Genomic DNA, 23,810 nt, shown 5'->3' on the forward strand with positions numbered 1-23,810 from the left:
GATCTCAGCTCCCACGGGAACGCAAGTCTCCACGGTTGTTTATGATCCGATCCAGTGTCCTTGAGAAAGTGCTCCTGATACAAGGTTACATGGATTAGGCGGGATATAAAGCTGTGTTACAGAAGGATAGTGATGTTGTTAAATGCACGCCTGCCTCCACGTGTACAGGTAGGTGCCTGTGTGTGTACGAATACTGAATATATGTCATGCATGTAGGAAATAGGCCAAAATGAAAACACTCACAGGATTATTGGGAGCTTTTATTTTCTTCTCTGTTCTATATTTCAACCTTTTAACAAACATAGAACATGTTTGACTTTGTATAATATAGTTTTTTGTGTCGTATTCCAGAACAATACGCTTGACTATGTAAAATCATTTTTACGTTGTGAGAACGAGCCACATAAGCGTAGAACTTAGAAGCGTGAAGTCAGAAGAATTTCCCACTTCCGAGCGCTCCTCTAAAAGCCAGCTTTGAACCAAACGTTATTTTGTATCATCTACTATTTTAGCTTTTCAAAACGGTCCATCACTAAAGAACAGATTTTTTTCCCCAGACGTGCAATCAGAACTTATTTCCCTAAGAGAAGATATCGAAGATTTACAAAACAGTCCTTTGTGTGAGGTGGTGCTTGGACCCACGATAGGAGGACCAAGGACGTCCAGCACGGAGGCCAGGTCTCTGAGCCACCGGGGGGGCCTTCGGAGCTTTCTAGACCTTCTTTTCTCCTCCCTTGTGAAAGAAGCCAGTTGTTTAGATTTGTTTTGTCTCCAACACCTCTGCATTCTGTTAGCCTGAGAGATTCGAATACTCGTAAGCCATTCTCCATCCTCAAAGCATCACCAGTTTTCAGGCTCATTAGTGAATCAGAAGAACGGGTTAGAAAAGAAATGTGGGTGAGAGCGGAGCCCTCCAGGAGTGCAGACCAGGAACTTCAATAGTGAAATTATTTTGAAAAGGGGAAAATGGAGAGGGGGGCAGAGGACCCACGGCAATGACTGCAAACCTCCGGATGGTTTCTCAGAAACGTGATGGCTGTCCTGTGTACAGAAGGGAACGTCGTCGTCATTTGGCTTCCAAATAACTTGGCAAACGGATAATAGTCTCTGACAGCTCTCCTTTAAATGGGTTTGGAGGGGTCAGGTGCCTGCCCCCGCCTTTCTTTAGAGGTGGCACGCCATTTCTAAGGCAGGTGTCAACAGCTGAAGCAGCCGACAGTGTGACGAGCAGGCAGGCGTGAGCCACCCCCAGCCTGACCCGCAGCCCCCCTCGCGAGCATGGACGGCGCTGCTTGTGCCCCCGTCGCTTAAGGACCCTTTCAGAGTGTTCAGTGTCTCTGATTGACAAAATTCAACACTGAATCATCGCAGGTGACAGTTCTACGTAAGGAATTCCAAACATCATGAATTCCAAAGGGTGACGCCCCACTTTGTGTTGTAGAGGAATTTGGTTTAAAAGACTGTCAGCGTGGGGCTTCCCTGGTGGCGCAGTGGTTGGGAGTCCGCCTGCCGATGCAGGGGACGCGGGTTCGTGCCCCGGTCCGGGAGGATCCCACATGCCGCGGAGGGGCTGGGCCCATGAGCCATGGCCGCTGAGCCTGCGCGTCCGGAGCCTGTGCTCCGTAACGGGAGAGGCCACAACAGTGAGAGACCCGCGTACCGCAAAAAAAAAAAAAAAAAAAAACACAAGTCTGATCTCCATCCCCTGTTTAGTGAGCTGGTGAGTGGGGACTGTCACCCACGTTAATAAGGGGGTTCCCAGCTGGGCCACAAGCTGGAATGGCCTGCAGGACTTTCACAAAATGCTGGGGCCACTTCAGGTCAACTCCTCGAACCCCTGGTCTGGATGTGGTCTGGGCATGAGTATCCGGGTGTCGCTAGGGTATTGCCAGCAAGAGGACCCCGATGCAGTGGCTGGGAGCACAGACACTGGACCCTGGGACCCCATCCGGCTTAGACTCCACTGGCTGTGTCACCTTGGGGAACCTCTCCTGGCCTCTGTTTCCTCCTACTTAAATGAGGTGATGTCAGTAATAGTATCTACCTCACAGCCTTGTTGATGTGAGGATTAGATCCGTCAGTGCACGTGAGGTGCTGCTGGCACAAGGTTCACCGTCAGCTGTATTCATTTCTGGTCGTTTTCTCCATGAAAACTGGCATTGGAGGTGTGTTAGGACTCTTCTGGTCTAGGTTTGGCTTAGGTCTGATTAAGTGGGGGGCAGGGGGCACGGCGAGGATGAGGGTTGAGCGTTAATTGCCATCTGGTTAGAAAGACTTACGTCTCTGTTCAGCCCTGGTTCCTCCCGCTACGTGAAGAGCCTGTGATCGTGTTAGTTACCAAGGATGCCTGGCACCTGCTGGGGACCACAGACATCACCCCAGGATGGCTCTTTGTGTAGAATTCTCGTTTCAGTGAGGATTGAAACACCGCTCCACGACGTGGAGAGAGCTTCTATGTGAAATATGTCTTCGCAATGAAAACTTTCTGGTAGGACTTCATCTGTGTTCTCATGCCTAACTAATTTTTCAGCTGTTTTCCTTATAAGTCAACTTTCTAAGCCCAAAGGTAACACATGCTCCTTCCTTTGAAGGGAGGAGGTTGTGTCCTGTTGATTCTAAAGGAAGAAAATATTATTCTGGCAAAATCTCTTTGTTTAGTAAGGAACTAATAGACCGTTACGGTCACTTCACGGGTGTTTCTGGCCAGCTGTGTGGGGGTCACTGCCAGAGCCTGGCTGGGAGAGAAGACGCAAATGGTCCCGCATGGTGCTCTCTGAGCCTGTCGGATTGTCCTTTGGAGCCCAGTTTCTGTCACTCCTCTGTCCTTTCTTTAAGTAGAGCTCTGATTCCATCACTCGAATGTCAGCAGATACAGGAGGGAATGCGGGAGCGTGCGGGGTGACCGGGACAGAAGTGCACGGATTACGTTCACGCTGATCACAACGTTTTGAAACAGCCCCTGGTCAGAGTTAGCCTGGCTGGTTTCAAACCTCAGAATGTGGCTTCCAGCGCCACTTTATTTCCTTTTCTCTTACACCAAGATGCTTTGTCTGAAAAACACTGACTTAGAAACTAAGCTTCAGTCGGTGCCTTAGTTTGAACAGCTGTTATTTCCATGCTGCTGCATTTATGTCGTTTGAGTCACGTTGGATGATGACAGATTCCTGGAGGGGAGGTTTTAAGTGCCCTTATCCTCATTTTACAAATGAGGAAACTGAGTCACAATGCAGTGAAGCCGCACACTCAGAATCACATGATTTGGAGGCGGCGGGGTCTCCATCCCGTGTTCCTCCCCTCCCAGGAGGGGGGCACCTGGGACCAGCCGTGCCCCCCACCCCCAGGGCATCATTTCCTCATCAGAAAGCCTCATCCAGCTGTCCCTGGGATATTTACTATTCAGGGGAGCTGTTTTCCCAGTAGATGATCTAAGACAAAAAGTAACATGTAAACATCATCCTTAAGTAATAGCTCTCCGGTTTGTTGTAATACACCGGCTGTGTGCCTTGGCGTCCTTTATATGTTCATTTCTACCAGAATTGCATTTCTTACATTGTAGAGAAAAAGTAGGAAATAGATTTTTTTTTCACTACTTGCATCTGTAATGCCTGTAAATATGAAAGCATAATGGGCTGAAGGTTTACCCACAGAAGGATTCTCTGGTAAAGAAGTTAGTTAAGTAACTATGTCAGTCTTGGGGTTTTTTTTTTGTGGTACGCGGGCCTCTCACTGCTGTGGCCTCACCCATTGCGGAGCACAGGCTCTGGACGTGCAGGCTCAGTGGCCATGGCTCACGGGCCCAGCCGCTCCGCGGCATGTGGGATCTTCCCAGACCGGGGCACAAACCCGAGTCCCCTGCATCGGCAGGCGGACTCCCAACCACTGCGCCACCAGGGAAGCCTCAGTCTTGGTTTAAATAATCTAGTGTAGCAACAAATCTTGGGGAATTGTGCCTGATATGATCATCAATGTGGCTAACGTTTTAATTTTCATCATTCATGGTTTTCTTCCTTTTTTCTCTGAAGTGATGAGCAGTACAAAGTTTTGGTCACCAAATGTTTAGCAACACAACTTCCCACGGGAGGCCCCTCTTTGCTATGAATTAGACCTTTGAAGGTTCAAAGATATTGTGTGAAGGTGGATTTTTATTCCGCATCCAGGAGACCGCTTGGGATATAACTGCAGACCTGGGAGGTTTTTGTGGACAGAGGCAGGAGGCAGTAAGCATGGTCACTCAGCCGGGCAGAGCCTGAGTTCTTCACCAGCCTGGTGTCCGGCTCCAGTTAAAAGGCTCAGGCCTCCCCGTGACCGCGGCCACCTGCAGATGCACGGCTGCGTGCAGCGCGTGCGGTCCTGCGCCCGCGCGGTCCCTGAGGGATGTCGCAGCCCCGTCCACAGCGACCCCGGGCTTTTCTAAGGTGTACCTCCTACCTGGCCATCTCTCATCTTCACCGTGACTGATAGGACTTGTTTTTATCTTACGCTTCATTTTCTTTTCAAATACAGTCTCTATATAGTAGAATATAATGTAATGTAACGTAATGTAACATGGTATGACATGATATATAATGTAGCGTAAAAGTAATGTGTATTGATGGAGGTCATTTAAAAACAGGCAAATACAGGCAATGATGTCCAACTCTAGCGAGAGGATTTTGGTTCCAGCCTCGCTGCAGGTGGAGCTCTCCTAGTAAACCCATCCTCCGAAGTAGGTTAATTATTCTTACCAGGGGTTCTTATGCAGCTTGCAGTTGCCACGCACTTCAAGATCAGTTTCATGAGCATTTCCCGACTGGCTCTAGGAGATCGCATGGACCATTTTTCTGAGAGTTGTGGTGACTCGCAGAGGGTGGGGATGCAGGAACTCCCAGGAGGCCTCAAGGCTCAAATCCGCGCAGGGCGCCAAGCCGTCGGCTGGCCGGCAAAAGGCACCTGCGTGCATTGTGGTTTGTCGCTTGCCAGAGACTTCGAAGGGCTACAGATGTTGAGACCTTTTGTTAGGGCACAAGGGGCATTAGCCAACTTTTTAACTCCACAAGTCCAGAACAGGCCACGTGGTTGAGGAAAGAAAATGAACAGGGTAGCATGTCCTGCACCTTCAGTTCCACAGGAGCACCTGGGAGCAGGTGCCCCTGAAGTTGTCTGATGGAGAGGGGGCGTGGAAGCCTTGGGGACGTGGGCCTGATCCGAAAAATGGGGGGGGGGTTCCAGAAAGCAGCTCTGGTTTTGTGTTGTGTGTCACGTCCAGCAGGGTAATCCCACAGTGGGCTTCATCCTCTACTTTCCTGGGAAGGAAACTGTGCCCTTCAGGTAGGACGAATTTACAGGCGCTCCCGCCTTCATGTCAGCCCCAGGGGCAGCCCCGGGCCCGGAAGGCTGAAGGACGCGGGAAGGTCACAGCCGGCACCTGGAGCTGCAGGTTACCGTACAGAGCAAAGCAGCCATGGAAAGCACGTCACTCTGATCCTTCGCATTGCGGGTCAGCCACAAGTACAGGGTTGATGTGAAGTATAACAGATGTTAATTTATCACCGATGTCTACGGTTTATTAGTGAATCTCAGAATAGTCTAGGACATCTGGGTTTTTCCATCTATACGGTCAAGCCCCGCTCGATTCCAGACTCACATGTCTCATGCCAGAGAGTAAATATCACGGGGAGGCAGTGGCCTGGCCCCAGACCCTGCGCCGGTCCAGAACACCCAGCGGCAGGTTACTGGGGACGTTTCGCCTCAGGCTGGCGTGTCTCACCATTTCTGTAACTCGTTGGCACGGCAGCAATGGAAGGATGTAGGAAGCATCTCTCTGGGCTTTTTTTTTTTTATGCATCTGAGTCTTGGGACTCAAAATCCCTTGGAATCCTTAGCCTCCAGAGGCAGCTTGAGGTGCTCAGCGTCAGAAGTGAAGCACTTGCTCTCGCGTCGGTTTTCTTTCTTGGAGGAGGGACCGCTCTGCAGCTGCCCGTCAGATGGCTGAGGCACCGTTCAGGGCCTTTCCCTCCATCCCTGGTGGCCCGAGTGACTGCCACCACCCAGAGCGGGCGGTGGTGAGGTCGGGTGCCGGTTCAGCCTGGCAAAGCGAGAACTCGCAGGCCCGGAGATGCCCAGTCACCTTTGCAGAGCTGGCCTCACGCCTGCTGTTCCACATCTGAAGGGCATTGCCTGCGTGACAGCTGTCCTTCCGCATCGTGTTAGCTTGGCCCCGGTCACTTCCCCCGTGGGCCATCTGCAGTGATAAAATCCTGCCCCTGCATGAACACAGCCTTTCCCTTTTCCTGCCACCTTGGACCCAGTGTGCTTGTGTTTCAGCAGTTTATGCGCCGGGGGTCAGTCTTACCAAACATGGTTGTGAAAACATCTTCCCCAAACCGATGTGTCTTATCTGTGCTCCATTAGGTTCACTGTTGGGGCTGGAGTCTTGGTTTCTCTTTCTCCTCTGTTACTTTAGACAGAATAAGAGTGTTTAGATAGTGTGTGCACTTAGGCTCCTGGCCCTTTTTCTGTTTGTTTCAGATAATCTCTGAATTTTTTGTCCGCCTTTTAATTTTATGGCCTTTTGGATGGGAAATCTGTTTGGTAACTCAGTCTATCACTCTCTCCTGTGTTATTTCTTCCATTGCTTTTATTTAAAAAAAAGATTCCCACCCAGACATCAGATGAGTGTTCATCTTTGTTACCATTTTTACAGCTTGTTTTTTTTAACACTTACCTCTTTAATCGATCTTGGATTTATTGTTGTGTAAGATGTAGGGAAGAAATATATATTTATTTTACCCCTATAACCGGACAGCCCCTTGGAAATTTGAATGTAAGCATCTTTTTCTAATTTTGTCACCAGGTTTATTATGGCCTTTGCTTTCCATTACAAATACTATCTTCAGATATGTAAGTAACACTAAGCAGTGTTCCTCATTCCAAAGAGGTCTGAACTCAGTGATAATAACATCAATCCCATTTAGAGGATTTTTAGATTTTCTTAACCAAAGTCAAAGAGTGAGCTTTGCAAGGAGATGGCAAGACGGGGGTAGGAACACAGTGTTCCGGTCCTCTGCCAGCTGCTTCACCAGATCACGTCATGGGGGTGGGAGTGGGCCAGGGCTTCTCCCCAGAGGAGGACGTGCCTGGGGGTGGCAGTACATGGGGGTGACAGAAGACTGTCTCCCACCGGCTCCGCTCCCTGAGGCAAAGGACGCAGGAGGCTGAGATGCGTCGGATGAGGTCCCCACCGTGAGGAGCCCATGGGGCCGCACAGCAGCTGCTCAGAGAGCCGCCTTGTCAGCCAGGGTTGGGAGGGGCGGCCCCAGGCCCCCGTCACTGACGCATCCCCCCTTCCTTCCTGTGACCCTGTCCCACCCAAGGTCTCCTTCTCAGCCTGTGCACGTGTTTGGAGAGACGTCTTTCGGATCCCACCGCTTACGTGGGACCCCTTTCCTCCTTCAGGGTCCTTAGCTGGCGTCCTCGCGTCTTGTATTGAATGACTGGGTTTCAGCTTTTGCTTCTGTTGACTCTCCTGAGCCCCTTCTCTGCTGTTCTCCCTGGCAGAGCCACTGGAACCTGTAACTCGGGATAGACAGGAAATGGAGAGATTCCTTGTGCCGTCTGCCTGGGAACTGTCTGCTTCTGCCCCCTTTGTGCATTCTCCTAAGTGGCGGCCGTGCTGCGGTGTCCGCGGCAAGAACGACCAAGGGAGGAGCTTGTGTTGGGCACGTGTCCTGACGGAGCCGCACGGATGCTGCCATAAACCTTCTCTCTGTAGCTGCAGTCGTGTTCAATAACAGACCGTCTTATTTTTACCTGTACCCGAAACTACTTTTTTAAAGAATGAGTAGATGAAATGTGTTTTAATTAAGAAGCATATCAAAACTTCTTAAAACCACACCAAAAAAAGCCACCCAGAGACACCGACCTCTCCTCGGGTCTTGCCCAGCGACCCCATCACACACCCGGTGTCTCGCCTCCCTCCAGAGGGGTGGACGCGGTCATGGCTGCGTCCCCAGCGGAGGAGCTGCTGCCCTCCCGGGGCCCCTGAAGGTGGCACCCATGGAGACTTCCCCGGGCCCCCGGCCCCCGCTCCCCCGGGCACACAGCCCTCGGGAGGCTCCCCTGCCTCCTTCTTCACACTGTGGCCCCCAGACTCCCACTTGCTGGGGCAGCTCTGCGTCCTGTGTGCCGGCGCTCGGCCCTTCCAGCGTCTCAGGGCGATTCGGGGCCACTGCGGTCATAGGGGTCTGTATCGGACCGGGCACAGCCAAGCATCAGAGCAGAGAGAAAGATGAGGGAAAAGCCCTTGCCTCTTATCATGCAGTGAAGCCGACTCCACGTACTAGGCAGCGAAGTGACCCCAGCGCAGGTGTGGCCTGGGCTGTGGGACCAGCACCGTCGTGCTCACATGCTACCCGTTGGTCTTGCCGTGACCCCGTGAGGCAGGTACCATCGTCACCCCAGGTTACAGACGAGGAAGCTGATCGGAGCCACCCGTGCGCTGGGAGAGACGGGGCCCGGCTGTGTGTGCTCCAGGCCGCGGGCCCCAGGCTCTCAGCCACAGATCCCCCGGGAGGGCGAGCGGCCAGGGCGCCAAAGCCGAGGTGGACCCCAGGGATCCTGAGCTCCTGAGTGTGAGAGAGGAAACCGGTCGTGGAGCAAAACGCAGGAGACTGTCCTGGGGCCCAGGGACAGGAAGGACTTCTGTTCTCTTTAATTGTGGTCAAATATGCGTAATAGGATCTCCATCATTTTAAGCATCTGTAAGTGGTGTTAGTAGATACATTTGCAGCACGGTGTGCCATCCCCGCTGTCTCTACCCCAGACTTACCATCCCAAGCAGAAGCTCTGTGCCCGTTAAACAATTCCCCGCTTCCCTCCTCCAGCCCCTGGCACCTACCCTTCTGCTTTCCGTCTCTATGAATTTGACTTCTCCAGGGACCTCGTATAAGTAGAATTATATGGTATTCGTCCTTTTCTGTCTGGCTTACTGTGCTTGGCATAGTGTTTCTAAGGTTTAGCCCTGCTGTGGTGCGTGTCAGGGTTTTATTTTTAGGGCTGAGTGATAGTTCATGGCATGGACAAACTCCCTTTTGCTTACTCAGACGTCCATCAGTGGGCCCTTGGGTTGCTGCCGTATTTTTGCTGTTGTGAATAATACTGCTGTAAATGTGGGTGTCAGTATCTGTTGGAATTCCTGTTTTCAGTTCTTCGGGGAATGGAATTGCTGCGTCATATGGTATGTCTGTGTTTTCTACAGTGGCTGCACCATTTGACATTCCCACCAACTTCACATCCTCACTCACGCTTGTTATTTTCCATTTTTTGTGGTTTTTTTTTTTTTTTTTTATTATAGCCATCCTTTGGGAAGGACTTTTTTTTTTTTTTTTTTTTTTTTTTTTTTTTTGCGGTACACGGGTCTCTCACTGTTGTGGCCTCTCCTGTTGCGGAGCACAGGCTCTGGACGCGCAGGCTCAGCGGCCATGGCTCATGGGCCCAGCCGCTCCGCGGCATGTGGGATCTTCCCGGACTGGGGCACGAACCCGTGTCCCCTGCATCGGCAGGCGGACTCTCAACCACTGCGCCACCAGGGAAGCCCATGGGAAGGACTTTTTAAATAAAACTTTAAAAGTACATAAGACCAAAGTATAACAACTTAAATACCTGGTCCATACGGTGATATTCATCATGCTTGTCACGCTTAGAAATATTTGAGGAAAGTTTCTGCCTTCACACACGCGGGGCTGTAGGACGTCACTTGGACATTGCCCTGGGTGTACCAATTTGCTTGTGGAATCTTGGAGTTGTTCTTATTCTCAAGTGGTGATTTTGTTTGTTTTTTTGTTTATTTTTTCCTCAAAACGAATCCCATCTGTATTCCCAGATGGCTAAACTTTAGGCAATGTCAGCACTGAAAAGAATAATATTGTAATTGGTTATAACACACTCATTTTTTTAAAAATTCCATAATCCATAGTTATCCTCAGGAAGAGGAAGAGAAGGGATTTTCCTCTTGATTTCTAGTCCCATCAGAAATGAGAATATTGCCATTTTGTAACCCTAAATGACTCAAGCATCCTTGATCCGCATAAGCAAGGATATATACGTAAGCTAACGCATGAAGGATTGTAAGGGAACCCACAGGTCATTCTCTACCAAAATATCACCCCTCATGTTACTTGTATACTTACAAGGGGATGTACGCATCTTTGCAGTGAGAGGCTGGTGACTTGCCACCTTGACCCAGTGGAATGTAGCATCACTGAGCAAGGGTAACGCGGCACCCCTCCCCCCATCTGCTGCACCTTGAGGCCTGCAGCATCACCCGGGAGGTATTTTTGCCAAAAATGTTTAGCCTCAACCTTATAAAGCCTCCAGACCTAACCTCGGTTTATAATAAATATAGGAGTTAGAGCAACCAGTAAAGAAACAATCAGACACACGTAGGAACAACCTACAAGAAAACTGACCTGGACTTAACCAAAAAGCCCACAAAAAGCACAGGGGAAAAAAAAGATGCAGGACCATTGTATTCTAGAAGCAAAAGGAATGAGGAAATAGAACAACCAGATCTAACGTGGGAACCTTGACCGAATCCGAGGTTGGAAAAAATAACAGCTATAAGTGACATGGCAGGGCGGGCAGGATTGGAATATGGGTCAGATATTAGATGATGTTGTGGAATGATGGCGAATGTTCTTCAGGGCGACCGTCGTGTTAGGGTCATGTAAGAGATTACCCTGTTCTTAGGGAATGCTGCGTGTAAAGGCACCTTGGCGTTGAATGTCACAGTGTCGACAAGTTATTGTCAGATTGTGGCTAAAATGTGTGCATGTGTATGGAAAGAGAGGGAGATAGAGAGAGGGAGATGGGGGGGGAGAGAAAATATCGAAATGCAAGCAGCTGTTGAATCTAGGTGGAGGACTTAGGGGTGGTCATTCAACCTACTCTTTCAACTTTTGTATATGTTTGAAAAGTTGGTAACAAAAGTCGGGGGAAATTATTTATATCTGATGTCTTGTGGTTCACATCCTGCCTTTGAAAGCCTTCGATTTTTCTGTCTTGCAGTTCGGGACCGAGTCAGATCGAAGATGGAGAGAGACATTTTGGCAGAAGTGAATCACCCTTTCATCGTAAAGCTTCATTACGGTAAAGGGAGGAAAAACAATTCCCTACTGTTGAGAGGACCTAGACCAACCCTCCCCCAAATCAGAGGAAATCGGCGTAGATTCCTTGTCTCAGCCTCCGGCCCTGTCTGGGGTGCAGCTCTCTCCCCCCCGGGTTCCTGAGCCTCAGATTCTCCTTCTCTGGGGGAGGAAGATGCCCTGTTTTCATCTCGAAAAACCGAATCTGGGGGAGCAAGAGGTTACCCTTAATTAAATCATCATCATGGAGAAAGTGGTTTTAAAAAAAAGGTCTCGACCTAGGTGGGGTGAATCTATGACATATTTTTGTGTTGTTTCAGAGTAGAGTGCCTATGACCCCATAGTTTCTTTAGACCAGAATGGTAACATCTCCTGCACTTTAAGTAAAGACGATATTTTAGGCATTTGAGAGACGGTAGCGCCTCGAGCCTCAGAACGGCCCTGCAAGGTAGGCTATTGTTTCCAGTTTTCAGAAGAGAAAACTGAGACTCAGACGGAATCATTCTGATTTCTGAGGCCACGTATCTGCGACGCCACACAAGCCTTCTTCATTTGCTTTCTGCCTTTTTATCTCCTCGGAGAAGCAGTAAGTGAAACCTTCAAATGAAAAATAATGAGGTGGTGGCGCCAGAGTCATGGCAGACCGCATCACAGCTTTGTGCCCTAATCGAGTAATTAGTGTGGGCGAAGCGCTGGGCAGAACAACGACAAATCCCGTACCTGGTTGGTACAGGGGCTCGGGGGCGGGCAGAGTTGTAGGAGACTGTCCGTGACTTTTACCGACGTCGGGAGTGAAGGCATGAACACACGCAAAGCCAGGAGGACAGGGCTCTTCGCTCGTGAACTTCTGAGATTCCTAAGACGACAGTTTAGAAAGTCCTGTTTGGAAAGCACATGGCCTCTCCTTTCAGAAATAATAAGAGCCAACATGGATGTGACCTTGCGGGCAACCGCGTGGTGACCAGATCCCTCGGGCCACGGGCAAGTGCCCTTAGATCCCAACAGTGGCAGCAGGCTGACCCGCCTCAGCGCTGCTGATTCGCTGGTGTCAGATCCGATCCAGGTGTCGTTTCAGTTGGTTTCCCAGGTGTTTTTCTGAAGAAGTTGAGAACTGGGGTCTTGCAGAGATTTTTAAAGGCATCCTCCACGTTACCTCTGTGATTGATCAAAAGATACTTGTCGGGCTTCCCTGGTGGCGTAGTGGTTGAGAGTCTGCCTGCCGATGCAGGGGACGCGGGCTCGTGCCCCGGTCCAGGAAGATCCCACATGCCGCGGAGCAGCTGGGCCCTTGAGCCATGGCCTCTGAGCCTGCGCATCCGGAGCCTGTGCTCCGCAACGGGAGAGGCCACAACAGTGAGAGGTCCGCGTACAGGGAAAAAAAAAAAAGCTACCTGTCCTCTATCTGCCCGTCAAGCCCTAGGACAGGGCACTCATCCACGCTGCAGCTTACGCAGTTCTGACAACGGGGTTTCTAGTTAGAGGCTTTATGTTTCTAAAACCCCAACATTTATAATGCTTCTGGCATTGACTTTTAGAAAATGAAAAGTTCCCAAGTGTGTGGGGATGTCAGCACCCCTTCCAGCCATGCTTCCTTTGCGTGTAGAACAGATGCCACGTGCCAGGCCAGCGGGAACGTTGAACTGACCATCCAGTAGCCACGGTGGTTAGTTTTTCTTGAGCCTCACGCGCATGCAACGTCCCCCGCTTTGACCAAGGCGTGCCCTTGCTAGTGGCGGGCGGGGGCTGAACCGTGAACTCCATGCCCATAACTGTGGCCCTCAGGGACCAAACTGAGAGCACACGAGCGCTGCTGCCACCAGGTACAGGTAGCTGGGCCGACCCGTCCCCAGCGCAGCCGTAAAAGAAGGAGCAGATGGTGGATATCCTTGAGCCCTGAGTTGTACCGAACACAACTCCATAGGAAGGGGAGGGGACTCGTCCCAAACGCTCACTACGATCGCCCTGCTCCTTACCAGACACCTGCCAGCAAAGCCAAGTCTCTAAGAAGACACGGTTGTGCCCTAAGCCGCGGGTCAGTAGTGGTGATGAGAGCAAGTGGAACCTATACATACTTTTCTCCATGTGTCTTTCAGTCCCTTTGTGATTAAAAAAAAGGCAGGAAGAAGGAGAGAGGGAGGGAAGGAAGGAAGGAAGGAGGCGGGGAAGGGGTGGGGAAGGGGTGCGGAGAGGAGGAGAAATAACCTCCAGACCATGAGTAAAAGTGAGAGACGGAGCTCATCACCGTCCACTCCCTTCCCCAAGTCCTGCCCTCTCCGCTGTGCGGTCTCCAGCCCGGCCCCAGTCCTGTTTCTGAAATGACCCAGGGTTACAGGCTACACAGTATTGTTTGAGCCAACGAGAGACGGGCTTTTTGCACTCAGAGCCTGGGCCCAGGGGAATGATGTCCACCGCAGGGGACCGTGACGCCGAAATGCTCTCAACTCTCTCCTTCCGCAGCCTTCCAGACGGAGGGAAAACTCTATCTGATTCTGGACTTCCTACGCGGAGGAGACCTCTTCACCAGACTCTCCAAAGAGGTACACGGAGTGCAGGCTGTGGGTTTCTGCGTAGAATTCGAGGGACAGGAGAGCAGGGGGCGGGGTGTGTGTGTGTACGTGCGTGTGTGTGTGGTGTGTGTGCAAGGGAATGTGTGAACGTGCGTGTACATGCACGCACGTGTGTGTGGTGGGTGGCGTGTGTAAGTGTGTGTGTGGTGTGTGTACGTATTTGGTGTGAGGGTATATGGCGTGTGGTGTGTGCGCGTGTTTTAAAGATGTCTCACGAGTCACACAGAGAAGAAATCTGTTGTCCTCGAAAGATCTTAAGAAAACGGACTCTTCCCAAGACCCCCGTGGAGCTCTAGAACCTTCCCTGTGTAGAGCAGATGGAAACTTGATTTATGTTACGTAGGGAAGACTTTATTTCACAACGTTTCCCTTTCCACTGTAGGAAGACGCTATTAACACGCTGACCACACATGCTGGGAGGGGCGTCGGGAGTGTCTAATCAGGGCTTCACCCGTGAGCGCTCCGCGCCCCCCAGGGCTTGTCCTTGACCCCCACTACCTGACTTAGGAGCTTTCCGGGATGTCTTGCAGCGCAACGTGAAAGCTCTCTGCCCCCTGCGCACCCTGCTCGAGGCAGTAATAATGCCAGGCTTTTAATCCTGTTGATTCTGTGCAGTTTCCTTTATACAGAAGAGCATGATGAAGGTGACAGCGTGTTGACACGATGCACAGAACAGGTTCCCGGCCCTTCTGACGCAACCTCACCTGGCACCGGGGTTCTTCCTGGGCTGTAACAGGGGGTTCGGGCTGGCCTCCCCCTTTCCTCACTGCCCACTTTTACAGCAGGAGATCCCTCCATCCGAAGTGCTGTCAGTCAAGGTGAAGCGGCAGTGGGCTTGCCGAGACCTCGGGCTGCTCTCTCCCTCTGTTTCCTGCCGGTCCCTCGGGCAGTGGCACAATGGATGTATTGGACGCTTGGCGATGCAGGTTGAAAGCACGGGCTGGAGGATTCAGATCCAAGTTCTCCAAAGCCCTTTGGGTCAGGTCTCTGGTCCCTTAACCTGCCCCACAGCTGAGCTCACGTTTCCAAAGACGGCGAATCACTGACCTCGGCCGGTTTCTCATCTGATGCCTCGTGATTTGCTCCCTTCCCAGCCCGGCCGAAGGAAGTCAGGCCACTGGGGGTTGGTCTGTCCAGCATCCAGGGTGACACACCCTGTTGTTGGGCTTCTTGACCAAAAAGGCAACACGCAGGGTACCCATAGGACCCTTTATTTCAGAGTAGAAGTGAAGTTGTCCAGCCTGGGCTCAAGAGGGTCCCAGTTCACAGAAACACAGGAAATGAATGATACCCTAACCCTAACCCTATGAAAAAAAGTACTTCCCTTCCATCCTCTTCACCGAGTCCACTAGACAACATCCTTGTGTGTGTCGGTCTCCGTACTGACTGCCTTCAAGAACTCACATCCAGGGGTGTTTCATTCCCATAGAGAAACCCTTTGTCATTTGCACTTGGAGGCCACGCAGATCTGTGCCCTAAGCGCGGCCAAGGAGAGTCATACGGCCGCCCCTGAGCACTGAGCTGTGGATGTGCCTGTGTGGTTATGGACAGAGATGGAGAAAGTCGGGCCAAAGAGAACTCGACAGCCAGCAGGATCTCCCACAGGGAAATCCTTCTCACAGGGAAGCCCCCTGAGTATGCTAACCAACGTAGAAGAGAAATACCCAACCAGGAAAGGTGCCGGCCGAGTGTGGAAGGCAGAACAGGGGATTCCAGAGGCCAGAGGGGCAACGAGGGCTGGTGGTACCCAAATGTCATCCAGGACTTGGGGTGCACGTCCTCCCCACTGGGAGGCATCCCTTTTGTGAAAGGGATGTGCTCCGCCGTCATTAGCCTGATGTAGTCACTGTTCAATTCCCCAAATTGCCCTTATCCTGAGCTTTCCAGGCAACCTGCTGATCATGTATTGATTTTTCACGCGTCTGCCTTCAGAGAGAATTCAGTCATGACATGGGTTTCTAGTCTCTGTGACATTCATTTCTCATGGTGCGGGTAAAGAATGGTTTCTGATACCATCTGGCTTGCTGGTAAGGTGACTACCAAATTACATGCGGTTCTCACAACCGCAGGGACAGGGAAGCAGTAGGAGACAATGACCTTGAGGTGTGCTGGGCGCCATGGCCTCGTGTGTGTTTTAGCTAGACCAGCGTCCCTCTCCCAGCAGCCTCTCCGGCAAGGGGCGCCCACCGATGCTCCATGGGCGGGTTGTATTTGGTGGGACTCGTCCCGCTTTGGGGAGACGGCAGTTCCTAGTTTGCATAAACCCAAAAGGGGGGAAGAGGTGAACTTGAAGGGAGGAGGGATGAAATTTGAGACATATTTTCAGTAAATCCTTCAGGCCTGTTTGTAATCAGACCTTCACAGTGTGGTTTAGTTTTTTGTATTAAAGTGTTACATTAGAAGCACATATATTAAAACATAAACCCAGAAACACACTCCAGAGCTGCATGGTTTGTGGGGCAGGAAAGGTCGGCGGAGGAAACTCTGCCCGGGGCTCCGCCCACAAGGCGGAGCGGCTGTGTGAGGAGCGCCCCCTCCCCTTCACTGGTCCTAAAACTTTGCTGAGAACTCATGTTTCCACTGTAGGAGTTGGAAGAGCCTTGTCTGGGGGCCGCGGTCTGCAGAGCGGAGCGGAGTCTTCGTGGGGCTGAGTGCCTGTCTTTAAAGCCAGCAGCCACAGAGCAGGCTGAAGTCTTGTTCTCTCTCCTGCCAGGTGATGTTCACGGAGGAGGATGTCAAGTTCTACCTGGCTGAGCTGGCCTTGGCTTTAGACCACCTGCACAGCCTGGGCATCATCTACAGAGACCTGAAGCCAGAAAAGTGAGTGAGGACAAGGCAGGGCAGGGCCCTCTTGCTGCCCAGGTCGCCTCGTCCCTGTACTTAATTCCCCAGGGAGGGCATAGCCTGGGGACATTCCGGTGCTAGCGCCCCACAGGCAGGGATTCCACCTGCCCGCCCCTGGAAAGGTGCCCAGACGTAGGTGTGGCTTGTGCTGGTTTGTGTGGGATGGTCCCAGCCCATTCTCACCTGACCCTCGTAACACCCTCCAAGGGAGGCAGGGCCGGGCCTGCATCCCTGTGGTCCAGGGGAGGCTGGGCAGGTAGTGGAGGCTGGGCAGGTGGAGAGGCTGGGCAGGTAGTGGAGGCTGGGCAGGTGGAGAGGCTGGGCAGGTGGAGAGGCTGGGCAGGTAGTGGAGGCTGGGCAGGTAGAGGAGGCTGGGCAGGTAGGCAGCCCACCATTCCTCCTCCCACACCCGCTGCCCTCCCTCCTTAGGTGGGACCCATCCCGCACTGGGAATGTCTCACACGCCACCCCCTCACTAGTGTGTGTCTTCTGTGCCGGTCTCTTCCCCATCTCCACCTCTACCTTGGAAAGCCCTTTCAGCTGTCTCGACAGGCCCATTTCTAGGTGACGAGTCAGATGAGCCTTTCTGAGTTTTTCTAAAAGACAGTGGCACCAGATTCCCAGCCCAAATTCCAATAAGATTTGTGTATCTTTGGCAATGATCATCTGTAATACTATTTCTAGGATATTTTGCTAATCCAGTCTAAATCTTTTTTTAAAGTCCCTCCAGATAATAATGTTCTTACTTCAGGTTCTTTTCCTGCTGTTTTCTGTGTAGAGCTGCACAGACTAGGAGGATCCACTTGAAAAGGAAGGATCTAGCGGATGCTGTTTTAAATTCATTTGGTTGACCTGACAGTGGTCCCTGCCGCGAAGTTGATGATTTTCTCCCTCTGGCCTGTGACGTGGTTGATAACGGCCCCCTGTCCCCCTATAGACTGAGGTCCATGCCTGTCCCTGGATATGTGGGGCCTGGTGGGACCCCAAGGCTTGGAGCACAAGGCAGCCCAGGCCCTGAGGGCACAGGAAGTAGATCCCAGCCCTTGTTCCTGGTCCCTTCTTCACCTGCAGGGAACTGAGAAAAATGCAAACTCTGCTCTGAGAAGTGGCAGTCGTTTAAGGGAAACGCCTGGGTTTGCCTAGAGACCAGGAACGTTGTGTACGTCCCTGATGCAAAGCGTATTTGCCTGTGACCAGAGGGAAGTGCTCCCCATGCACGGCATCAGCCTAACCACCAGCTGGGTACAGCCTCACTGGCTGCACGTGTAAATGATGTTTAAATAACCGTGAAAGGCTCTCTCCTGAGTATCCCCGTAAGAGCCGTGTCCTGCAAACTCAGCCTCGCCCTCGGAAAACAGGCACTGAGGCCGCTGTCACAGCCAGCTCTGCCGACCTGCTCCCCTCCGCTGTGAGCTCTGCCCCATGAAGGCAGCACCCCGATTCTCCCTCTAGTTAAAGGTCAAAGGGATCTTTATAGCTAAAAATAGTAATGTGGAATTGCAGGATTGAAGAGAAAGGATTTTGTTTCCATTAGAATTAGTAGGGAGTTAATCATGAAAGTTGCTCACTTCTGGGCAAAGATTAAGTATAACTGAAAAGCAAAGATAAGAACATTCGCTTCTTTCATTATAAATTGTCATCTTAATTATACACTGTGACTTTTCCCTTCCCATTTCCATAAAACAGTAGGTATGATTTTTATTCCCATGGCAGCGTTTTAAAAATTGTGGTAAGATAAACATGACATAAAATTTACCACCTTGACTATTTTCAAGTGCACAGTTCAGTCGTGTTAAGAGCATTCACACCATCTGTGCGATCATCTCCACCATCCATCTTCCAGACTTCTTTCATCCTGCAAAACTGACGCCCTGTCCCCATGATACCCCACCGCCCTCCCCCAGCCCCCGGCACCCTCCCTTCTGTTTTCTGCCTCTGTGGATCTCACTGCTCCGGGGACCGCACGTAAGGGGGGTCACACAGTATTTGTCCTTTTGTGGCTGGCTTATTGCCCTCGGCGTGATGTCCTTGAGGTCCATCCATGTGGTAGCCTGTGTCAGAACTTCCTTCCTTTCCCACATGTTTAACGTACCACATACTAATCCTCACAGCCCACGTCCTGGTCTCTTTAGATCCGGGCTGGTGCCTCCCAGGAGCTGGTGGAACAGAGTTTAATTACAGCAAAGAAAGAAACAGGGCAAGCCAGGAGCCCTGGGGGCCTGTGGGCTGATGGGCTGGAGAAGGGCCTCGTGGAAGGCTCGCCTGCGTCCATCCCCTCAGACGTTCCCTCCGCCCTCCCGTGGGCGTCAGCCTCGCCGTACTGCAGAGAGCTGGGAGGAACAGGACAGAGCTCCCCGTGGGGCATCCGGATGTCAGATGCCGGCATACTGAGAGCTTGGTCCAGGGCACCAGGAGGGACCCCGTGGGACCGGCTCCCACAACATGGCTTCTGGGGGCTGAGGCCTGAGGTGTCACAGACTCCCCCGGAGGTCCCAGTGGTTCCCAGGGTCAGGCGGGGCTCGTGGAGGGGTCTGGCCAGAAGAGCAGGCTCTAGCCGTCGAGGGCCCGCCTGGGTTCAGGAAGTCCCCTTTGAGCAGCTCTGCGTCTGCACAAGCCAGGGCACTTGCGGACGCTCTCAGGCCCATTCATGCAGGACAGACAGCCTGGGGGGTCCCCAGACCTTCCCCTGGGCTTCAGAGGGTCTCACACCTGCAGTCCCCAGTGTGAGCCTGCTGAGCCAGGCACAAGAACATGGGGGTGCCCTTTGCCCCCCACACACCGCGGATGTGCCTGTGCTCCTGACCCAGCAGAAGCTGCCGACTAGGAAACAGTGGTCTAAAGGCCACATCTGCGAACAGCAGGCGACCTGCCGCCCCCCAGCCAGCGTGGAGAGTGCTGCCCAAGGGCCTGGGCGGCTCCCCTGGGGGCTCCGTGCCCTTCCGTGTGTCTCGTCTCTTTTAAAGCATCTGTTTCCCCCCCTTTCTTTCAGCATCCTCCTGGACGAAGAGGGACATATTAAGATCACAGGTTTGTAAAATTCCACCCGCCACCGACCGGTGACGTCACCCCGGCGCCCCCGGTACGTGGGGGCCGACCCAGAGCTCAAGCCCTCTCTCTCGTCACACCAGCGTGTGCACACAGGGCTGCCTTCCCCGTGGCCATGGCTTAGTTCTGTTGGTGTGTGTCTTCCCGGGGACGCTCACACTTCCCAGGTCGGCCCTCCTTCCTTCTCTCCCTCTCACTTAAGACCCTTCTAGCGCCTTTCCTGCTGACTCTCAGCGTCACTGGATGTTTCGTTCGAGAATCTCATCTTAGCATGTCTGCGGGGCCGATCTCCCCACTGAAACCTCAAACCCCTCCCACTGCCGTCGGTTCAGCCAGAACGAGCACCGCCCCCCCTTGTTCCGTGGCACCCGCTTGTGCTAGTTTCCTCTTGCTGTGTCACAATTACCAACCTCAGTGGCTCAAAACAGCATCAGCTCATCATCTTAACAGCCCTGGCGGCCACAAGTCCAAAACAGGTCTCACAGGGCTAAGATCAAAAGGGGTGCACTCCTTTGTGCAGGCCCCAGGGGAGGATGGTCCTGTCGCCTCTCCGGCTGCCCACTTCCCTGGGCTCACGGCCCCATCCTTCTCCTTCAGAGCCAGGGGGCAGCACCCCAGTCTCTCTCTGACTCTGGCCTCTGCCCCCAAGTCCACATAAGGACCTTGTACTTACTGTGCGTCATCCTGGCGCCCCAGGATAACCTCCCTTCTCGAGATACAGCAGGGCCCCCTCTGCCAGGTCAGGTGACCTATTCATAGGTTCCAGGGTTGGGGGCGTGGATGTCTCTGGGGGCCATTCCGCTGGCCCCCCCGCTGGCCGGGTCCTGGCCTGGTCTCCACTCACACCCGCTCCCCGTGTCCACCAGCGGGCTGTCCCTGCGCAAATGCTCCCCCCTCGCCTCCAGTGGCAGCTGTCTCTGCTTAGGCGGGACACCTGCTCTACCCCTGTTCTGTCTTCAGAGCCTCCTGTCCTCTGCTTCTCAGCCCCACGTCATGTGGTCTCCCTGCTGCCTGTTCCCTTCTCTGGGCTGGTTCACCCCGTTCTTGATGGACCCCCAGTCCCAGCAGAGTGCACAGAGCGATTGACAGTTACTGCTCGTTAATGTCAAGCAGTGAGACTTCTTAAATTTCTCATGAATTACGCACAAGAGCACGGCACTCACCTGACAGACCCTTTAGACGGCGACCTCCTGCCAGGGGCTGCACAGGTCCAAGGGCGTCCGCAGTGTCTGCTGGTGAGACCTGCGCCCCGCAATGAGTCCAGTTTGACCTGCTGGGGCCTTCTGTGCCTTCCCATGTGTAGAACAGCAGAAGAAATTAACCCTTAACAAGCTGAGAAAGTAAACCTGACTTGACTTCTACAACTGGTTAAGGCGTTCAAAAGTGCCCGCGTGGCATTTTGTGGAGACTGAAGGTTCTGCTAGTACCTGACCGGTTTTCTCTGCTGAGTGAGGAGCTGCACGTGTATTATATAGATCTCACGTGTACGGAGGTAGCTGGAATAAGTATGAGCTGCCACGTTAAATTTATGTGTCATATTACAGAGGTTTGGCTTCCTCTGTTTAGTCATTGTGGTCAAACAAGCCCCGAGACTCTGAGGTCCTGAGTGCGTCACCTCGGCAGTGAGCGAGCAGCCCCACGTGGGTGCTGGGGACTCTCACCTAGCCGTGAGCTCGCTTGGTCCTCACGTGGCCCCAGGAAGAAGGGATGTCAGCCTTAAACTCACAGACGGCGAACGTGGAGGGCTCTGGAATCTTAGAACCAGCGTGTTCACTGCGTCCTTCATCCCCTGGCTGCAGTAACACGGGCACTGGAGGATGACGGCCTTGGCGGAAGGTTTTGTGGACAAGGTCCAGGGGAGGATACCCCATGGCAAATGCTCTGAAGCCCCGCCCACCTTGTCTGCCTTCCCCTTCGTGCCTCACCAGCCGGGGACCTCCTTCCCGAGTGGCCTCCTGCTCGTAACCCCTTTCCCGCCCTTTCCTTCAGAACAAGCGCCATCTTCCTGCCCTTCCTTTGGAGTAGCCCCGCAGGCCTCTCCGCTGGGGCCGCTGACGTCCAGGGTGTCCTGCTAAAAACAGGCTCCCGGGGAATTGGTGTCAGGCGTCAGGAATGCAGTTTCTAGGCGCCCTCGGGGGCACTCCTGAATGTGTGGGTCCCTATAGAAGCTGACCGGGAGGTGCCGGGTTTGGTTCAGCTTCTGTGGGCAGCCTGGCCCCAAGAGGACAGCGGTGGGAGGTGGGCCGGTGGGCAGCAGGGCTCCAGGTGCCGCCCGGAGACCGAGCACTGTGTGCTCTTTCTCTTTTAGACTTCGGGCTGAGTAAGGAGGCCATCGACCACGACAAGAGAGCCTATTCGTTCTGCGGGACGATCGAGTACATGGCGCCCGAGGTGGTGAACCGGCGGGGCCACACGCAGAGCGCAGACTGGTGGTCCTTTGGCGTGCTCATGGTATGGCGTGCTCGTGGTACGGTGTGGCGTGCTCGTGGTATGGTGTGCTAATGGTATGGTATGCTTGGGATATGATGTGCTCATGGTAATATGTGCTCGTGGCTTAATGTGCTTGCGGCGTGGCATCTGCGGTCCCCAAGGTGCCCGTGTGGCTGTCCCCTGAGCGCCCGCCCACTCCTGGGGTTCAGAGGTCCAGGAGTGACCCGAGGAAAACAGTGCCCGTTGTGTGACTCAGGACAAGGGGGGCCACCAATTCCTGACCCTAGCATTTCCTGGCAGCCTCCTCTCTGTCCCCCCTCCAGACTCCCACCATCAGGAAACAGAGCTGGGATTCAAGTTAGGATGCAAATGTGTGAAGAGTCAAACCTTTATCCTTAGCGCTCCTACGGGTTTAGCCGGAGGATTTGAAGGGATGCGGCTATCTCCAGATTAAACATATTTTTCTTATTTCAAACACAGAATCCCTCCACTTAGTCATCAAAATCACCATGAACCAAAATACACGTAGAGTGAAGCATTTTTACATCTGCATCTAGAAACTTGGATTTCCTTTGGGTCACGTGTTCGCAGACAGAGCGTGCAGCAAACGCCAGGGCGGTCTGTAGTCACAACAGCCGCGGGCTTGGCTGCCGTCCCCCCGCCTCACGCGGTCCTTCCTCTCCTCCCTTCCCCTCCCCCCACCCCTCCCCCGCAGCCGGGCCGCCGGGCCCTCGCGTGGGCCAGACTTCCGAGGCTGTGAGTCTCACACTGACTGGATGGGAGGAGCACCGTGGCATTCCCGGCTTGCCAGCCCCCTCCTTGTGCATTCCACCAACGAGGAAACTGAGGCGCGTCGCTCGGCCAGCACTGGCAGAGCCTCCTTCCCACACGCATGCCTCTCGCCCCGGGACCTCTGGGCTGGGTCCTGCTCACGGTGCAGGGCATCAGCTGGGTGCCCCTAGGCTGGTACCCAGGAGGCCACGCTCGGTCTCTCGGTTCTGGTCCCCGGCCCCGTGGGCTCGGAAGCGCTGGCTGTGTTGGATTTGTCGGCGCGGACGGCTGACCCTCGTCTGTGGGGGGCAGACACGTCAAACCAGCTCGGGAGGCAGTTCCCACGGCTCCGGCCGGGATGCCAGCTCACGGGCGTACAGTAGGTGACGTCACACCACGCGGGGCGGTGCCCCCGTCTCCAGGGTCAGAGCATTCTCCCCCCGTCAGCCACCTACGAGGGAAGTCAGGCTGTAATGAGAAGACTGCTCCCAAGACAGAATCACAACAAATTAAGCACATTAATACAGGCAAGTGATGGGCCCAGGCTCGCGGCCTGACAAGGGCTCCGTGAGCGTCAGCTGCCAGGGCGCTGGTGGCGCTTGCCGTGTTCGTGGTTATACAGGCCTTGAATAGCCTCTGCTGGGGTGCAGTCCGTCTCCACGCCAGAAGCCACGGGGACGTCCCGCTCTGCTTACCTTCCCACCGATCACCTCTCTTTAGATATGTTGGTGAGACCGTCAGGGTAGCCTCTTCCTCTGCAGGGTAACTTTGCATCCTCGGCTCTGCTCCTGTCCACGTGGGTGCTTCCCCGTTACCCTGTCTGGAGGGTGTGTAGTGGGGGGCGGGCACGGGGGCCTCGGCACCCTCGCTGCGGATTTTACTGGAAGTTTGATGTTGTCTTCCCGACACCGGCTCCCAGGTCCGAGGTTACAGCTCTGCATCTTCAGGAGTGATTCCAATTATTAAGTCCGCATCCGCCTGAGAAGCACGTTCCTCTGGAGGGTGGGGTGGGCTCCCAGAGGGAGACCACAGG

At 53.3% G+C, this 23,810-nt stretch overlaps 1 protein-coding gene across 2 annotated transcripts in view; it reads left to right on the forward strand.

Moving 5' to 3' along the window:
* Positions 1-23,810, forward strand: part of RPS6KA2 (ribosomal protein S6 kinase A2) — a 159,437-nt gene that overhangs the window by 80,140 nt on the left and 55,487 nt on the right. For both annotated transcript variants that reach the window (XM_060029654.1, XM_060029653.1), the window contains exons 4-8: positions 11,044-11,124; positions 13,578-13,657; positions 16,401-16,507; positions 19,521-19,558; positions 21,885-22,027. In XM_060029654.1, the coding sequence (XP_059885637.1) occupies positions 11,044-11,124; positions 13,578-13,657; positions 16,401-16,507; positions 19,521-19,558; positions 21,885-22,027 (449 nt within the window). The remainder of the gene's footprint in view (positions 1-11,043; positions 11,125-13,577; positions 13,658-16,400; positions 16,508-19,520; positions 19,559-21,884; positions 22,028-23,810) is intronic.

Source organism: Delphinus delphis, chromosome 14 (assembly GCF_949987515.2).
Source record: "Delphinus delphis chromosome 14, mDelDel1.2, whole genome shotgun sequence".
Taxonomy (NCBI): Eukaryota; Metazoa; Chordata; class Mammalia; order Artiodactyla; family Delphinidae; genus Delphinus; species Delphinus delphis.